The following is a 15267-nucleotide window of genomic DNA, read 5'->3' as shown; positions in this document are numbered from 1 at the left end:
GTACACCATTGATAAATAAAATGGAATTTCTAAAGTTCAAAATTTAGAGTTTGCTAGATAATTAAAATTAGTGTACATTAGATGAAAACTTAGAGATTTATTAGAAAGTGCGAGATATTTTGATATTAAATATCTACTGTTTAATTTAGTCACTGTCCATAATAAAATTTACCCTATTTTGTGAATTAAAGACATGAATTACCATTAGAAAATTAACATTACTTTTCTTTTTTTTTAAATCAAATGGATCATTGAACTGAAAAATTAGGATTTGTTGTACCAAAGTATATTAACATGGATATTGTTATGATAAATTTACCGTCAATTTATTTTTTATTAATTAATTCATGGTTATAAAATAGCTACAATAGTAGGTAGTTTCATGAACATGAGATCATGACACCACAGAATTCGGAATAATCAAAGACGACAGAAGTGGCAATTACTGGTGAATGTGACGTAGCAACTGAACTTTTTGCGCCAACACACATTAACATTTTGCGCCTTAATTTTGGGTGTTATTTGACAGCTTTATAACTGCTCAGAACGTTGCGTACGGTGAAAGTCGACGACACTACTTCTAATAGTTTCAAGTATCAATATGGTATTTGTGTTGATTATTCCGACTTCTGTAGGTCAATAAAAAAGAAAAATGTAAAAATAAGGACTGTATACTAGTGTACTAACTCATTTATGGAAGCTCAATTTATTTTATTCAATGTATTTATCTCAATTTATATTGACACAATTGGCTCAACTTTACCACCGAAAATATATTATTGTAGGTCACAATAAAAATGTATGATCCTAGCTTTATTTGGCCCAGGTCTTCTTCTTTCCGTGGGAATTTTTAGGTCTTTAATTAAAATTTCGCAAAAACCGTTCAGCGGGTTTAGCTACGAGTTAATTAAGTCGCATTTACTTTATTACTGACAAAACAATCTGTTGTTGTCCATTTTGTTGCAATAATATGGAATGAGGAGAAATTTAATTAATTTCGAACAATGTAATGATTCTACTAAAACTTTGCTCAATATATAAAAATAGTAATAAAAAGTCATTGTAATTTTACTCTTAGAGGAGATTCACAATTTTTAATAAGTACAGTACAGTACTTACCACGTTTATAAGTCGCCGTCGAAGAACAGCTTCTAATAACTAGTAATAATTTAATACAATAACGACCTTATTTCAAGTACATTGAACTTAAAACCCTAAATCACCTCTTAAAATCTCGCTCAGTAGTACAATAGCGGATAGTTCAGTTCGCGGATTCAAATGGCGTGCTCTGATTGGTTCAATCGCTGAAATATTTTCGCGCCATACAATTAAATACTGCGCAGGTGCATCGGTGTAACTTATAAAAGTGGTAATACTCTATTCAGCATTGATATTTGCACGCTAAGGGATGATTCTCATTAGAGCGTACCATGCCCCGGGACCGTCCGTGCTGCACAATATGTTTAAATATGTACGATAAAAGTTGAGGCGTCCATAACCGTGGTTTTTTTATCTTTTTTCGGAACGTTCGCAACACCAAACCTGCCCCGTGTACGACCCGCTTGTATAAGAATCATTCCTTTTAAGTATGTAAATTTATGTTTCACAATGAAGAAATTACAAAGTGTGCAATTTATTTGTTTTGTAAGCATTCAAATTATTCTATATACTGACATGATTATTCCGCATTAATGAACTTTGTCATTCGTTAGTGAGTTGGTTATGTATTAAATAGTGGTAGGCAATGATTTTTCTGGGTTATTCCATGGTATTTATTTTGTTATAAAAATAAAAAGGACTTTGGAAAATGTGTGGTTTTATTTTTATTAGCATTTCCTCTCAGCAAAGCGACAAATTTTATGTTTAAAAAATAAAACAAGGAACCCTTTTTACACATCCTTTTACTAAATACATCGAAAGATAAATATATCTGACATAAAATAGTTCTATTGATAAAATTTCTTATTTATAATAATACTGGACAACTGTTAGTTGTGTGTCTAACAAAATATAGTACTTAATGTAAAAAATAAATTACATTTTGATAGCAAATGTTCTTTTCTATGGACTTTTTCTGCTAAAATACAAGAAAAAGTCGAAATAACATAATAATTATGCACATTGTTTGGACATAATCAACAATTCAATCTGTTTAAGCATGTTTCTATACCACAAAGAATTACCGTATAGCTTTAAGATACCTAAATGGATACATTTAATGTTCTACATTACATTTAACACCACATATTTTTAAAATTTCAACTTGGCAAATAGCACATCATCATAATTTAATTTTATAATAAAAATTAATAATCACAAAATTGAAACATGTATTAAACTTATAATGTCCCAACATTAAACCAGTTTGGAATAAAAAATAGAGTTAGCACAGTTTAAAAAAAATGTAACTACGTAGACAACAACACTACACTGTAACGATTATAACGTTATATCTTTTATATAACATCGACAGGAACGAGACAGTAATATTTACAATATAATATTTCCACACCTGATATTTAATTTCATGTCATTAACCAATTAGTCATAATATTGAACTGACATAACATTATCCTTGGAAAATAATGTATAAACAAATAAATAATAATTTTAGTTGACTGGAAGAAATCCAAATACCTATCATTAAAAAAATAGTTTTGCACAAAATAGACGAGAGACTAAACTCTTAATTCCACATAAGGGGTTATTTAGTAATAGGAAATTCCTTCTATTACTATCAAAATAAATTAGCATTTAATTAAAGCAATTGTTTTATATATAATATATGTATATCTTAAAAAGAGTGTTAACTATGGGGCAGACAGTCTATCACTGTTTTAAGTTTAGGCCTTAATTTAATCAGATCTGGATTACATCAACAGAGATCTTATAAAGGGTCATTATTCTTATTAAACTATATTTTCTTACCTAAAAAATTATTTAGTGCCAACTATAATATTAAAAATATTTTGCCAAAATTTATAAGTGCTGTTTTACGGAATAAATTATTTTAGTGCCACTTATGGGTAAGACAATATATCTACGCTTATTTTTTTTCTAGGTATTCCAACTTTTTTACTTGCTAAATTATTGGTTAAGGGGAGAACATGAGGTGACAAACAGATAAGAGTCTGAAACGTCTCATCAACATTCGATTGATCCATGTTTTGTTGATCACCAGAAATCTTCACCTTCTTAACGTTTCACCCACAAACGTTTCGCCAACGTCCTAATAAGAGTAGAGGACGTCTGAGAAACGTTATGTATAAAACGTGAAGGGGGTAAGATTATGTTGATCAACATACATACATATATAAATCACATATAACCCGGAGGGGTCGGCAGAGACTACATCTTTCCACTTGCCACGATCCCGGCATACTTCTTTCGCTTCATTCACATTCATAACTGTCTTCATGCAAGTTCGTCAGTTTCGGTAAATCTTCACTTGATTTGTTGCCAAGACGTCCCCGATTGTTGTTGATCAACAGTACGAGAACATGGACATGTTGATGAAACTATCTATACGCCACAAGTCACAAAAATAAAAAATAAAATCACGCGACGCTATCAGTCAAAAAACAGCGAAATATCTAAATCGCGCAAGCAAAGATTTCACGGACTGGAGCACAACCTCCGACTCAACCTCGTGTGTCGCGCGGTTCCCCAGGCGTCACACCAGCCTGGAGGAAGATCTTCCCTTTGGTGGCAGTCGAGCCGAATCATCGCTCCCGCTACATTGGTGACCCCGACAAATAAGATTTTTTGTTCCTTCTGAATTTTTCTGAAACGTTCTAGAAAAAGTTCTGTCAAAATCTAGCGAATTCCAGAAACAAAACAAAACTGATTTTCAGTGACTGAAAAACAAAATGATTAAGGGTTTGGTCCATGTTTCAAGCGGTGAGCGATTTTTATATTCATTAGGAATGTCCGTCTCGGAAAAAGTGGATAAAATTGACGAGGTTTGGCGAGTAGGTATACGAGTTCCATCATTTTGACCCGAGGAACCGGCGTTATGGTTCACCCAGTTAGAATGTCAGTTCGAACTCTCGAAGATTACACTAAATTTAGTTACTTGGTGACACCGACGTGATTGGAAGCAACCTTCTCCATCATCAACTTCAATCCTCACCATCATCACTCCTCAGTCTGCAAGCAGTCTCACAGCAAGCCAGCAACTGGGCATCGCAGCAGGTCCATCGCAGCCGACTCACCGAGCTTCCTGGTCCTGTCTCCACCCGCACTCACTCTCATCGACTTCAGCGACCGACGCATCGACCGCAGCCCACGCCTGGATCTCTTCGACGGCCGCTCTTCTCTCCAGCGTGGCAGCTCTGCACGATATCTCCCGGCGCCAACAAGTCGACTTCGCTCTCTACTGTCTCGACTCACCGCAGACTACGAGCAACGCAACGGCTCACTCCTGACTCACTAGGACTTCGAGCAACTTCCGACTCACTGGAAGACAACTGGCACTTGCGCTTGCAAGCACAGCAAGAAGATCAAGACTTCAGACCTCCGGTCTTGGGGGGAGTACAGTGGCGAAATCTATACGCCACAAGTCACATAAATAAAATCACGCGACACTATCAGTCATAAAACAGCAGAAAATTTCATAGTTTAAGTTAAAACATACTATATATATGTATGTATATAAGACAATGTGACAGACTTTTTAAACTTTTATTTAATATTAACTGTAAATGTGTGCGTGTCATAACAATAAACAAACAGCACTAAGTAATAAGCACCAATTAAAAAAAAACACAGAAAAACCTCAGATAAATATCGGCTACAATACTTTACGACTTTCGACCTAAAGAGCTCCATTTTAAGTCTCAAATTGGCATAATTTGAAGTCTGAGTTACGTTATATAATCATCATACCGCATAACTTTTAAATTGTGAAACCATTGTTATTCCAAGATTACGTCAAATTGTGCCTTGAAACTTTATGAGACTCCATATGTAGCCGACATAAAGCATACTTTTTTTAAGCACATTTATATAGGTAATAAATTAAATTAATTTGTACTAACACATTAAAAAGTAGGCTAAACGGACTAAATATTACTATCCAATCATTAGCGCCGTTTAACGTTCAATGTTGGCCATAAAAATCATGGATATTCGTTCTTACTGTAGGTACAGACAGCGCCAACAAAATGCTCACTTTTGTGTAAATGCACAATAAGATAATAAAATCTTGATTTTAAAAAAAATGCCTTACAGGGCACATAATAAAATTAAAATCTTTATTAAATGACGCACAAAATATGTTCAGACACATAATACAATCTCTTCCAGAGAATCTAAAAATTGGAGATTTAATTTTTCGCAAGAATTCTTTTAAATTTACAACGCATCGATACTTTTGATTGACGCAGTCTGTACAGTACATGAGTTTAATCAAAATGGCGGCAGTACGCGCAGACGCCAACGTTATAAAACAACAATTTAATATTGTTTCAATAGCAGTGCAATACTGATAGCTCTTAAAGTAATTGCCGTAGAGATCATATTCGTGCAAACGCTTTGCCTTGAAGCGTCTCCCGCTGACGACTACAATGTGTTTGTAGAGAAGTCGCGGTTCTGAAAAAACAATTATATTTATCTTTGCTTGTCAAAACCAATTAATAAGATAAGTGAACTTTATGTTTCGATCATATTTAGCGCCAACTAGTTAAAATTTTCTATACTACAGTAACTACCTAATGAACTTGAAAGTTTTTAAGGAAATCAAAATTTATCATAAACGACATATGATGAATTTTATATTGAATATTTGATATTTGATGAACTCTGCAGCGTAACGGCAGTACCTACGCTTGCCTTAGACTCCGGAGGTTCCGGGTTCGAATCCCGGCCAGAGCATGATGAGAAGCAAACTTTGCTAATTGGCCTGGGTCTTGGATGTTAATCTATATACCGTATTATAATATTATTAAAAAAAATTATATACAAAATTTTAAATATATATTTTTAACAACAGTATTTTTATTTAATGGCGCGCTATAGTTTCTTCCGCTAGATGGCGCTAGTGTTCCTTGAGATCTTGTCAATGTCAAACGGTACATTTCTATTTAGGCATAATGTACCTACTTCTTATTATTATTTGAGACAATAAACACTCACTTTCGGTTTTCGCTATGTGTCTGTATTGGAACAATACAGTGTGGGCTGCCGGAGTACACCTGAAAAAAAATATCATAAATACACACAAATCATGGCTATATCCCATAAGGGGTAGACAGAGCCAACAGTCTTGAAAAGACGGAATGGCCACGTTCAGCTATTTGGCTTGATGATAGAATTGAGATTCAAATAGTAACAGGTTGCTAGCCCATCGCCTAAAAGAGGAATCCCAAGTTTATAAGCGTATCCCTTAGTCGCCTTAGAATACTTAATCCTATCATTAAGCCAAACAGCTGAACGTGGCCCGTCAGTCTTTTTAAGACTGCTGGCTCTGTCTACCCCGCAAGGGATATAGACGTGATTATATGTATGTATAAAAACCTGACTTACACAGTCCACAATCGAGGTCGAAGGCGGACCTCGGGTTCTTTTTCACTGAGCCGAGAGTTCACTAGCTACTATTTGCAAGTAAGAAGTTTTTTGGTTGACTGGAAGAAATCCCATTAGGGATAAGTCCGCCATTGTACATATTCCTCTAAATCCAATAACTGTTTTGTAATTTGTTATCTTTATTTTTATGTGCAATAAAGATTTTACAAACAAACAAAAAGCCGAAGTACTCGGTATGTTACCCGCGTATCTGTGGTCATTCGAAATTCAAAATTTTTATTCATTATCATAGGACTAGCTGTGCCCGCGACTTCGTCCGCGTGGAATAGTTATTTTGGGCATCATATTTATTTTTGCAAACATCCTCCTCGGCTTTATCAATGTCAGGCGGTCACGCGTATTAGAAAGAACGCTGGTTCGCTGTATTAAATGTTTCGCTGCAAATTGCTTATAACGACTATATCTCAAAACCTATTCGTCTGATTTATATACTGTAAATGGCAATTTTAGTCTACATGAAAAGCCGAAAGTAATAAACATATTTATTTGGATAAGGATTAATACTGAATTAAAGAAAATTGGTTTCAAAATAACTTATGTTTATAATGAAAAAATAATCTTAGAAAATGAACATAAAAGTGGTTATTGTAAGTAAACCTTAAGAGATAGATATATGCTCTCGCGGACTTTTTTGTGGCAAAAAATGAGTACTTCACATCTTTAGTACATTGTTTTACTATATCTTTGTTGGTTTGCGCAGCGTTCGCGTGGAAAGCTCGCTGATGGCCGACTCATTCAACTTTCACCTGCATTGTTGACGTTTCCCGTAGGAAATCCGGGATAAAATGTAGCCTATAGCCTTCCTCGATAAATAGACTATCTAACAGTGAAAGAATTATTCAAATCGGTTCAGTAGTTTCTGAGATTAGCGCGTTTAAACAAACAAACAAACAAAACAAACTCTTCAGCTTTATAATATTAGTATAGATACTTCGTATCGCTTAATAATTGTCAAAACGTATTGTTTAACAACACAGAGCCGAGTTCACTAGCCACTATTTACAAGGAAGAAGCTGAAGTATATTACCCGCGTATCTGTGGTCATTCGAAATTCAAAATTTTTATTCATTATCATAGGATACTTCGTATCGCTTAATAATTGTCAAAACGTATTGTTTAACAACACAGAGCCGAGTTCACTAGCCACTATTTACAAACAAGAAGCTGAAGTACTCATATGTTACCCGCGTATCTGTGGTCATTCGAAATTCAAAATTTTTATTCATTATCATAGGATACTTCGTATCGTATCGCTTAATAATTGTCAAAACGTATTGTTTAACAACACAGAGCTGAGTTCACTAGCCAATATTTACAAACAAGAAGCTGAAGTACTCATATGTTACCCGCGTATCTGTGGTCATTCGAAATTCAAAATTTTTATTCATTATCATAGGATACTTCGTATCGCTTAATAATTGTCAAAACGTATGGTTTAACAACACAGAGCCGAGTTCACTAGCCACTATTTACAAACAAGAAGCTGAAGTACTCATATGTTACCCGCGTATCTGTGGTCATTCGAAATTCAAAATTTTTATTCATTATCATAGGATACTTCGTATCGCTTAATAATTGTCAAAACGTATGGTTTAACAACACAGAGCCGAGTTCGCTAGCTATTCACTATTTGCTAGTGTCCGACCGAAGGTCTATTTTTGGCCGAAGCCGAAGCCGAAGCCGATTAATCGGCTATCGCCACAACCTTCGGCCGAAGCCGAAGCCGAAGCCGAAGGTTTATATTCTCTCAGCACTCAGTAATTAATTTTGTTCAATATTGTCTACAAGCTAGGTACAATTAATATTAAAATCATTTCAAAACCTCAATATTGAAGGTTTATATATTGACTGTCTCATATAGAAGTTGATGATATATCATAGAGGTGGTTGGTTTAGAGATAAACTAGCTGTTGCCCGCGACTTCGTCCGCGTAAATTTCGAGTCGAATTTTAATCATACAGTCAGATACAGACAGACAAAAAATGTAAAAAAAAAATTCTCTATCCGTTTCAGTCTAAATATTAAATGTACAGAAAAAATATTTTTAACGTTTTATTATATGTAGTATTTTGATTTTCAGTTTTTTTACATAAAATACTCAAACAATACAAAAAAAAATATATTTTTAATAATAAAAAATATCTTGTAATTGTTGGGATTCGAACTTGGACCGCCAACTTCACAGTCTCACGGGCTAACCACTGGACCATCGAAGCCGTTGCGTTGGTGTCGAAATTAAAGTAGACTACATACATATGGTCACGTCTTTATCCCTTGCGGGGTAGACAGAGCCGACAGACTTGAAAAGACTGAATGGCCACGTTCAGCTATTTGACTTAATGATAGAATTGAGATTTAAAAAGTGATAGGTTGCTCGCCCATCGCCTAAAAAAGAATCCCAAGTTTGTAAGCCCATCCCTTAGTCGCCTTTCACTTATATTTATATGTTATAGGTATAATGCCGTCGTATAATGATAAATGACTTTGAATTTTTGATTTCGTAACTTATTTGCCGGCATACTGATGCCTTGAGAAAGAAAGAAGAAAAGAAAGAAAAATCTTTATTTGGCGCAAGATGTAACATAACATTTTGAGTTCATTCAAATGTCGATAACTTTTTTTTTTGTGAACCGATTTTGATGAAACAAACTTTAAATGTTATTCTGAGTTAAAACAAAGCAATTGGTGAAAGTTTGAAGTAAATCGGTTTAGTACTTTCGGAGATAATCGTGATCATACATACAGACAGACAGACAAGAAATTAAAAAAAAATATTTTTGCTTTCTATTATTCATTCTAAGTGTCCCTCTATCCATTTCAGTCGAAAATACTAAATGTACAGACAAAATATTTTTACTGTTTTATTATATGTATAGATAAAAGTTTGTGATTTACCTACTGGTAAAAATAATGATTTGATTTCTTACAAAAACACTCGTTTAAATACACGTACGGACTTGTTTTGATGCATGCAATCAGCAATGTGATATTTTGACAGTGACTCCCCGCCGCCTCATGACTTTCGTAACAGTTCGTTCAATCTCGACGGTCGCTCGGACCTTCGGCGAAACCTTCGGCTTCGGCCGGATTTTGGGCCGAAGCCGAATGTTTCGCCGAAGGTGGATTTTTTGGCCGAAGGTGGCCGAAGCCGAAGCCGAAGCTTCGGTCGGACACTACTATTTGCAAACAAGAAGCTGAAGTACTCGGTATGTTACCCGCGTATCTGTGGTCATACAAAATTCAAAATTTTTATTCATTATCATAGGATACTTCGTATCGCTTAATAATTGTCAAAACGTAACAAACGTGTGGTTTAACAACACAGAGCCGAGTTCACCAGCCACTATTTACAGAAGCTGAAGTATATTACCCGCGTATCTGTGGTCGTGGTCGTGATTGTCGGGGTCGGGGGGCGGAGCCCGGGCGAGCGGCTCGTCGCCGCCGGGCAGGCACGTCTCCACCATGGCCTCGAGGCAGTTCACGAACAGCTCGCTGCTCTCCGCTGTGCACTGGTTCTGGGGGTAAAAAAAAAGGAATTAATGAATGAATACATTTTCTATAATACATTTATTTACATTTTCATTTTCTGGCAAGTGGAAAGAGGTAGTCTCTGCCGACCCCTCCGGGAAAGAGGCGTGATTTTATGCATGTATGTATTCATTTTCTGATATCATTTGTAAAGCTATTATATTATATATTTACACATTTCATAATGCACTATTATCAAATACAAACCGACCTACGTATAGTGATAACAGGAGCTATAAACAAAACCAAGTTTTTAAGGGTTCTGTTAAGTTTTTGTACAGCAATATTTCACTTTTTTGGCTATTATATTTCTTGTCTATCGACAGCGCCATCTAATTAATTTATCTGCACTACTTAGAAGTGGACATACAACGTGATATGTATTGACAGCGTTGCAGTTCCACCGATTCGCGCTAGATGGCGTTGTTATGTAATTTTATCGATATGTACAATTTTTATATCCTATGCAATTCCGATCCGATGTAAAAACATTCTGGAATGAAAACGTGGAGACGACAAACCTCCTTTTATTTCTTCTTGTATGGACCTACATAACTCAAGATATTGCACGGCTTTTCTTCATTTATAGTTTATAACATTTCTACATACATACATATGGTCACATCTATATCCCTTGCGGGGTAGACAGAGCCAACAGTCTTGAAAAGACTGAATGGCCACGTTCAGCTATTTGGCTTAATGATAGAATTGAGATTCAAATAGTGACAGGTTGCTAACCCATCGCCTAAAAGAGGAATCCCAAGTTTATAAGCCTATCCCTTAGTCGCCTTTTACGACATCCATGGGAAAGAGATGGAGTGGTCCTATTCTTTTTTGTAATGGTGCCGGGAACCACACGGCATTTAACATTTCTCGACAATATTATTTAACCCTTCAGTTCACAATTGACACATGACAATCACACACATCATCAGACACTCAGGAGTTCCAATAATGAGCCAAAGAGTTCATTACATACTTAAAAGAGAACACCTTCTGACACAGCCCAAACCACTAAGACTTGTCAAACACTTGAAATGTGGCATGTGAGTTCTGTATGTGGTCTAAATGTGTCCTCAAAATTCTTACATGAAAAGAAATCAATACGATATTTTGATATTTGTAGGGTTATAAATTAAATGTGCCGTGTGGTTCCCGGCACCAATACAAAAAAGAATAGGACCACTCCATCTCTTACCTATGGATGTCGTAAAAGGCGACTTAGGGAAAGGCTTACAAACTTGGGATTCTTTTTTAGGCGACAGGCTAGCAACCTGTCCCTATTTGAATCTCAATTCTATCATTAAGCCGAATAGCTGAACGTGGCCTTTCAGTCTTTTCAAGACTGTTGGCTCTGTCTACCCCGCAAGGGATATAGACGTGATGATATGTAGGTATGTATGTATGTTATAAATTAAAATTCAATTCCAGTAATGGTGAAGCTGATGAAACGGTGACGGTACCTTGGTGAAGGGCCCGGCGAACCTCCAGAGCCCCCCGAAGCCGCAGCTCTGCATGTAGTGCAGCTGCTGTTGGCTCGCGTCCTCCGAAGCTATCATGTTCTGGAATTTGTTCACATCATACACAAATTTGTATACCTGCATTGATAACATACATTTGTATGTATATTCATCAATTACTAACGCAGGCTAGCAACTTGTCACTATTCGAATCTCAATTCTATCTTAAAGCCAAATAGCTGAACGTGGCCTATCAGTCCGCTCAGGACTGTTGGCTCTGTCTACCCCGCAAGGGATATAGACGTGATTATATGTATGTATGTATGTATGTACTAACGCATAATGATGACGTGTTTTAGTAATTGATAGTGAAATATATCTAGATAATAAAAGAGGCAAAAATAAGAATTAGTTATTTTGTCTTATTTATTTGAATCTTAATTCTAGCATTAAGCCAAACAGCAGAACGAAGAAAGAAAAACAAGTCTTTTCAGGACTGTTGGCTTTGCCTACCCCGCAAGGGATATAGACGTGATTATATGTATGTTTGTATATATGTGTGTAGAATTTAGTCTCAATTTATTTTATTTTATTTTCTCAATTTGTGATATAAAGACTGTCACGACAAAATATTGACTGATATAATGTTATCGCACCTGTATGATGCTTTGCACGGCGCTGAGTATAAGTTGGTCGTGACAATGCATAAGGACGTGGTTGATCTTCATATCCAACAGGCTATGTCTGTAATGATGAGAAAATAAAGGTATGTAATAAAGGTATGTAATAATAAACACGACAAACAATTTGGTAAAATATAATTATTTTATTATTTAATTTTCAATTAATCATAACAATGTATTCTCTCTCCCACACTTCTATTTCAATTCTAAGTTCGGATAATATTGCAGTTGACGTTATTAATTAAAATGCTACTGTGCAGATTGTTATCGCTTCTTCTGCACTGACGCTGTTGTGAAACCAAAAGATATGACAATAATTAAGTGATTTTTGAAATGTCCCATGATAATGAATAAAAAATTGAATTTATAGTAGCAAAAAAAAAAAACTACAGTGAGTCAAATGTCGTATCACCCAACTTACAAAGAACTTCTAATTACTATATAGATAGCAATAAAAGAAAGTCGATAGATATGAATTTAAAACTTAATTCAGATCAAAATCAGACCAACGGTTCAAAAGTTTACAAACATACATACAAAAAAAAATATTTTCGTTTCAAATTGATTGGTAGACAATAAGAAAACGAAAATCCAATCCCAAAAAAAAAAAGGATTTTAAGCTTCAAGCGACATCCATAAAAAGCTTTAAAGAAATTCCCATGGGAAATGCTAGTAACAAATAAATGAGAACTCACATGACCGGGAACACTTTCGGGAACACGACAGAGCCTTCGGCCAGGTACTGGTACAGAATCCTGATTTCGTCTTCATCTGAAACAGTCACTTGTTTGAGAAACTCATTTAATTATCAGAAATAACATAGTGATTGCGATTTAGTAGGAGAGTGTGAAGGGAAAGGTCGGAGCGGGAAGACCTAGACGAACGTATCTTGATCAAATTAAGGACGTCCTGGCAAAGGGTCAGGTCAAGAGTACCCGAAATTGCCATGAATGAATGTCGGCCAACATCTATTTTTCATACCCACAAAATGCAAAACAACGTTTGCCGAGACAGCTAGTTCAATATATTTATTCTTCTTCGATTTATTTAAAGGATACAATCACCACGCGAAATAAAAAAAAATAACAAAACATACAGCAGCAATTTTTTACATACAGTACCGCCGTGTGTGAGTAAAGACGGCAATAGCGTGCAAGTGAGAGGACATAATGACGCCATAAAAGATTCGCTTCTCCATTAAACCGGGTAACATGTCAGTAAAAGGCGACTATGGGATAGGCTTACAAACTTGGTTTTCTTTTTTGGGCTATGATGGGCTAGCAACCTGTCACTATTTGAATCTCAATTCTATCATTAAGCCAAACAGCTGAACGTGGCAATTCAGTCTTTTCAAGACTGTTGTCTCTGTCTACCCCGCAAGGGATATAGACGTGATTATATGTATGTATGTAGTTTGTTTATGTAACCATGCACACATGCTAGAATTATCCATCCCAAAGCTACAGCCCACGCAGATCTGCCGTAAGAGTTCTCGATGACATCCAAAACCAAGCTGTACCATGTCGATTTGGTACACTGAGTACGTGATGAGACCAAACATGGTGAATGTGCAAGCCCAGAAAAGCAAGACTAAAGACTCGGTTCTAACAACTCAGTATGAGTTTGTTCCGGTGGCCGTAGAAACAGCCGGTCCATGGTGTCCTCAGGCGAGGCTCTTTATTGGTGAGATAGGACGGCGTTTAAGGGCACGTGGTTATGACTACCGCTCGGGATGGTACCTGGTGCAAAGGCTCTCCATAGCTATCCAAAAAGGGAATGCGGCAAGTTTAATGGGTTTTGATTAAATGTATTTGTTTGTTTGGTGATTGTTTCTATTTTGTATTACCTTGATGTTGACGAAGCTGTTGTGAATATTTTGTAATATTTTGATAAATAAATCATTTTAGACTAAAGCCTTAAAAAGGTAAATATGTATACATGTCAGTGAGTGACCTGTGGTGTATTTGACGAGCGTCGCGAGCACGGTCAGCACCAGCGCCTGAGTGGTGAAGTCCTGCAGCACCGACGGGTCGAGGAGGCTGTTCGACTCCGGACTCGACGACTCTTTGTCAGTTGACGCTTGCTGTGACGTCGTGATACAACAAAATTTTCACAGGTAACAAATAAACTTATTAAAAATATTCATATTAACAAATAAACGAAGCGACTTTCAAAATAGAAACTGTCATATCAAGCAAATCTCTACTAACATTACACACACACACACACACACATAATCGCGTCTATATCCGTTGCGGGGTAGACAGAGACAACGTCCACGTCAAGCTATTTGGCTTAATGATAGAATTGCGATTCAAAAAGTGACAGGTTGCTAGCCCATCGCCTAAAAGAAAAAATCCCAAGTTTATAAGTCTATCCCTTAGTCTACTTTTACGACATATGTTGGTGCCGGAAACCACACGGCAAACTACTAACATTATAAAAATAAAATATTTTTATTTGTAAATTGTAACACATAACCAAGACTCACTTTCCTTCATCAATTCATTTATTCTGGTAATATTAGTTTGTTGATTATAATTCTAGTGAAAATTCTCTGCCTACCCCTCCCGGGAAGGGGCGTGATTTGATGTATAATTACGTAAAGTTATTCTTCTTTAACAATTAGACAATCTGTCACTATTCCTAAATCTCAACTCTATCATTACGTCAGCGATCTTCTAGTCTTTACACTTTAGCTCTGTCTGTCCCGTCATATACATATATTAAATCTGACCTTGGTGGAAGTCTCCGGGTAGTCACTGTCCCCGGACTTGGTGGAGGAGGGTCGTTCCGTGACGTCATCGGTACTGCTCGGTGAAATGCGGCCGTCATCTTCCACCACCTTAACATAAAAACGATACATACATATACATAAAATGGTAGGTAAAAAAAAAAATTAGACAAATGATAGTAATTAAAATGAAACTCCTTTGTTTATTTATCCTGTTCTGCGCCAACGCCAATATCCTGTTTGGTTTCCTTCCACCCAATGGTTGACTGGGAGAGAT

General features: G+C 36.1%; 1 protein-coding gene across 1 annotated transcript in view; it reads right to left on the bottom strand.

Annotated features, from left to right (window-relative positions):
• Nucleotides 1-1889: 1889 nt before the first annotated feature.
• The window catches only part of LOC106130047 (neurofibromin), an 82197-nt gene continuing 68819 nt past the window's right edge, over nucleotides 1890-15267 (bottom strand). Inside the window, exons 60-67 of the mRNA XM_060953031.1 lie at nucleotides 14994-15101; nucleotides 14210-14339; nucleotides 12952-13027; nucleotides 12230-12317; nucleotides 11577-11675; nucleotides 9956-10100; nucleotides 6136-6194; nucleotides 1890-5592 (exon numbers count right to left, since the gene is read on the bottom strand). Of these exons, the coding sequence (XP_060809014.1) occupies nucleotides 6148-6194; nucleotides 9956-10100; nucleotides 11577-11675; nucleotides 12230-12317; nucleotides 12952-13027; nucleotides 14210-14339; nucleotides 14994-15101 (693 nt within the window). The 3' untranslated portion in view covers nucleotides 1890-5592; nucleotides 6136-6147. The remainder of the gene's footprint in view (nucleotides 5593-6135; nucleotides 6195-9955; nucleotides 10101-11576; nucleotides 11676-12229; nucleotides 12318-12951; nucleotides 13028-14209; nucleotides 14340-14993; nucleotides 15102-15267) is intronic.

This window comes from Amyelois transitella, chromosome 30 (genome assembly GCF_032362555.1).
Source record: "Amyelois transitella isolate CPQ chromosome 30, ilAmyTran1.1, whole genome shotgun sequence".
Lineage (NCBI taxonomy): Eukaryota > Metazoa > Arthropoda > Insecta > Lepidoptera > Pyralidae > Amyelois > Amyelois transitella.
The sequence above is the reverse complement of the archived record's forward strand: the minus strand, read 5'-3'. Positions and strand labels throughout refer to the sequence as shown.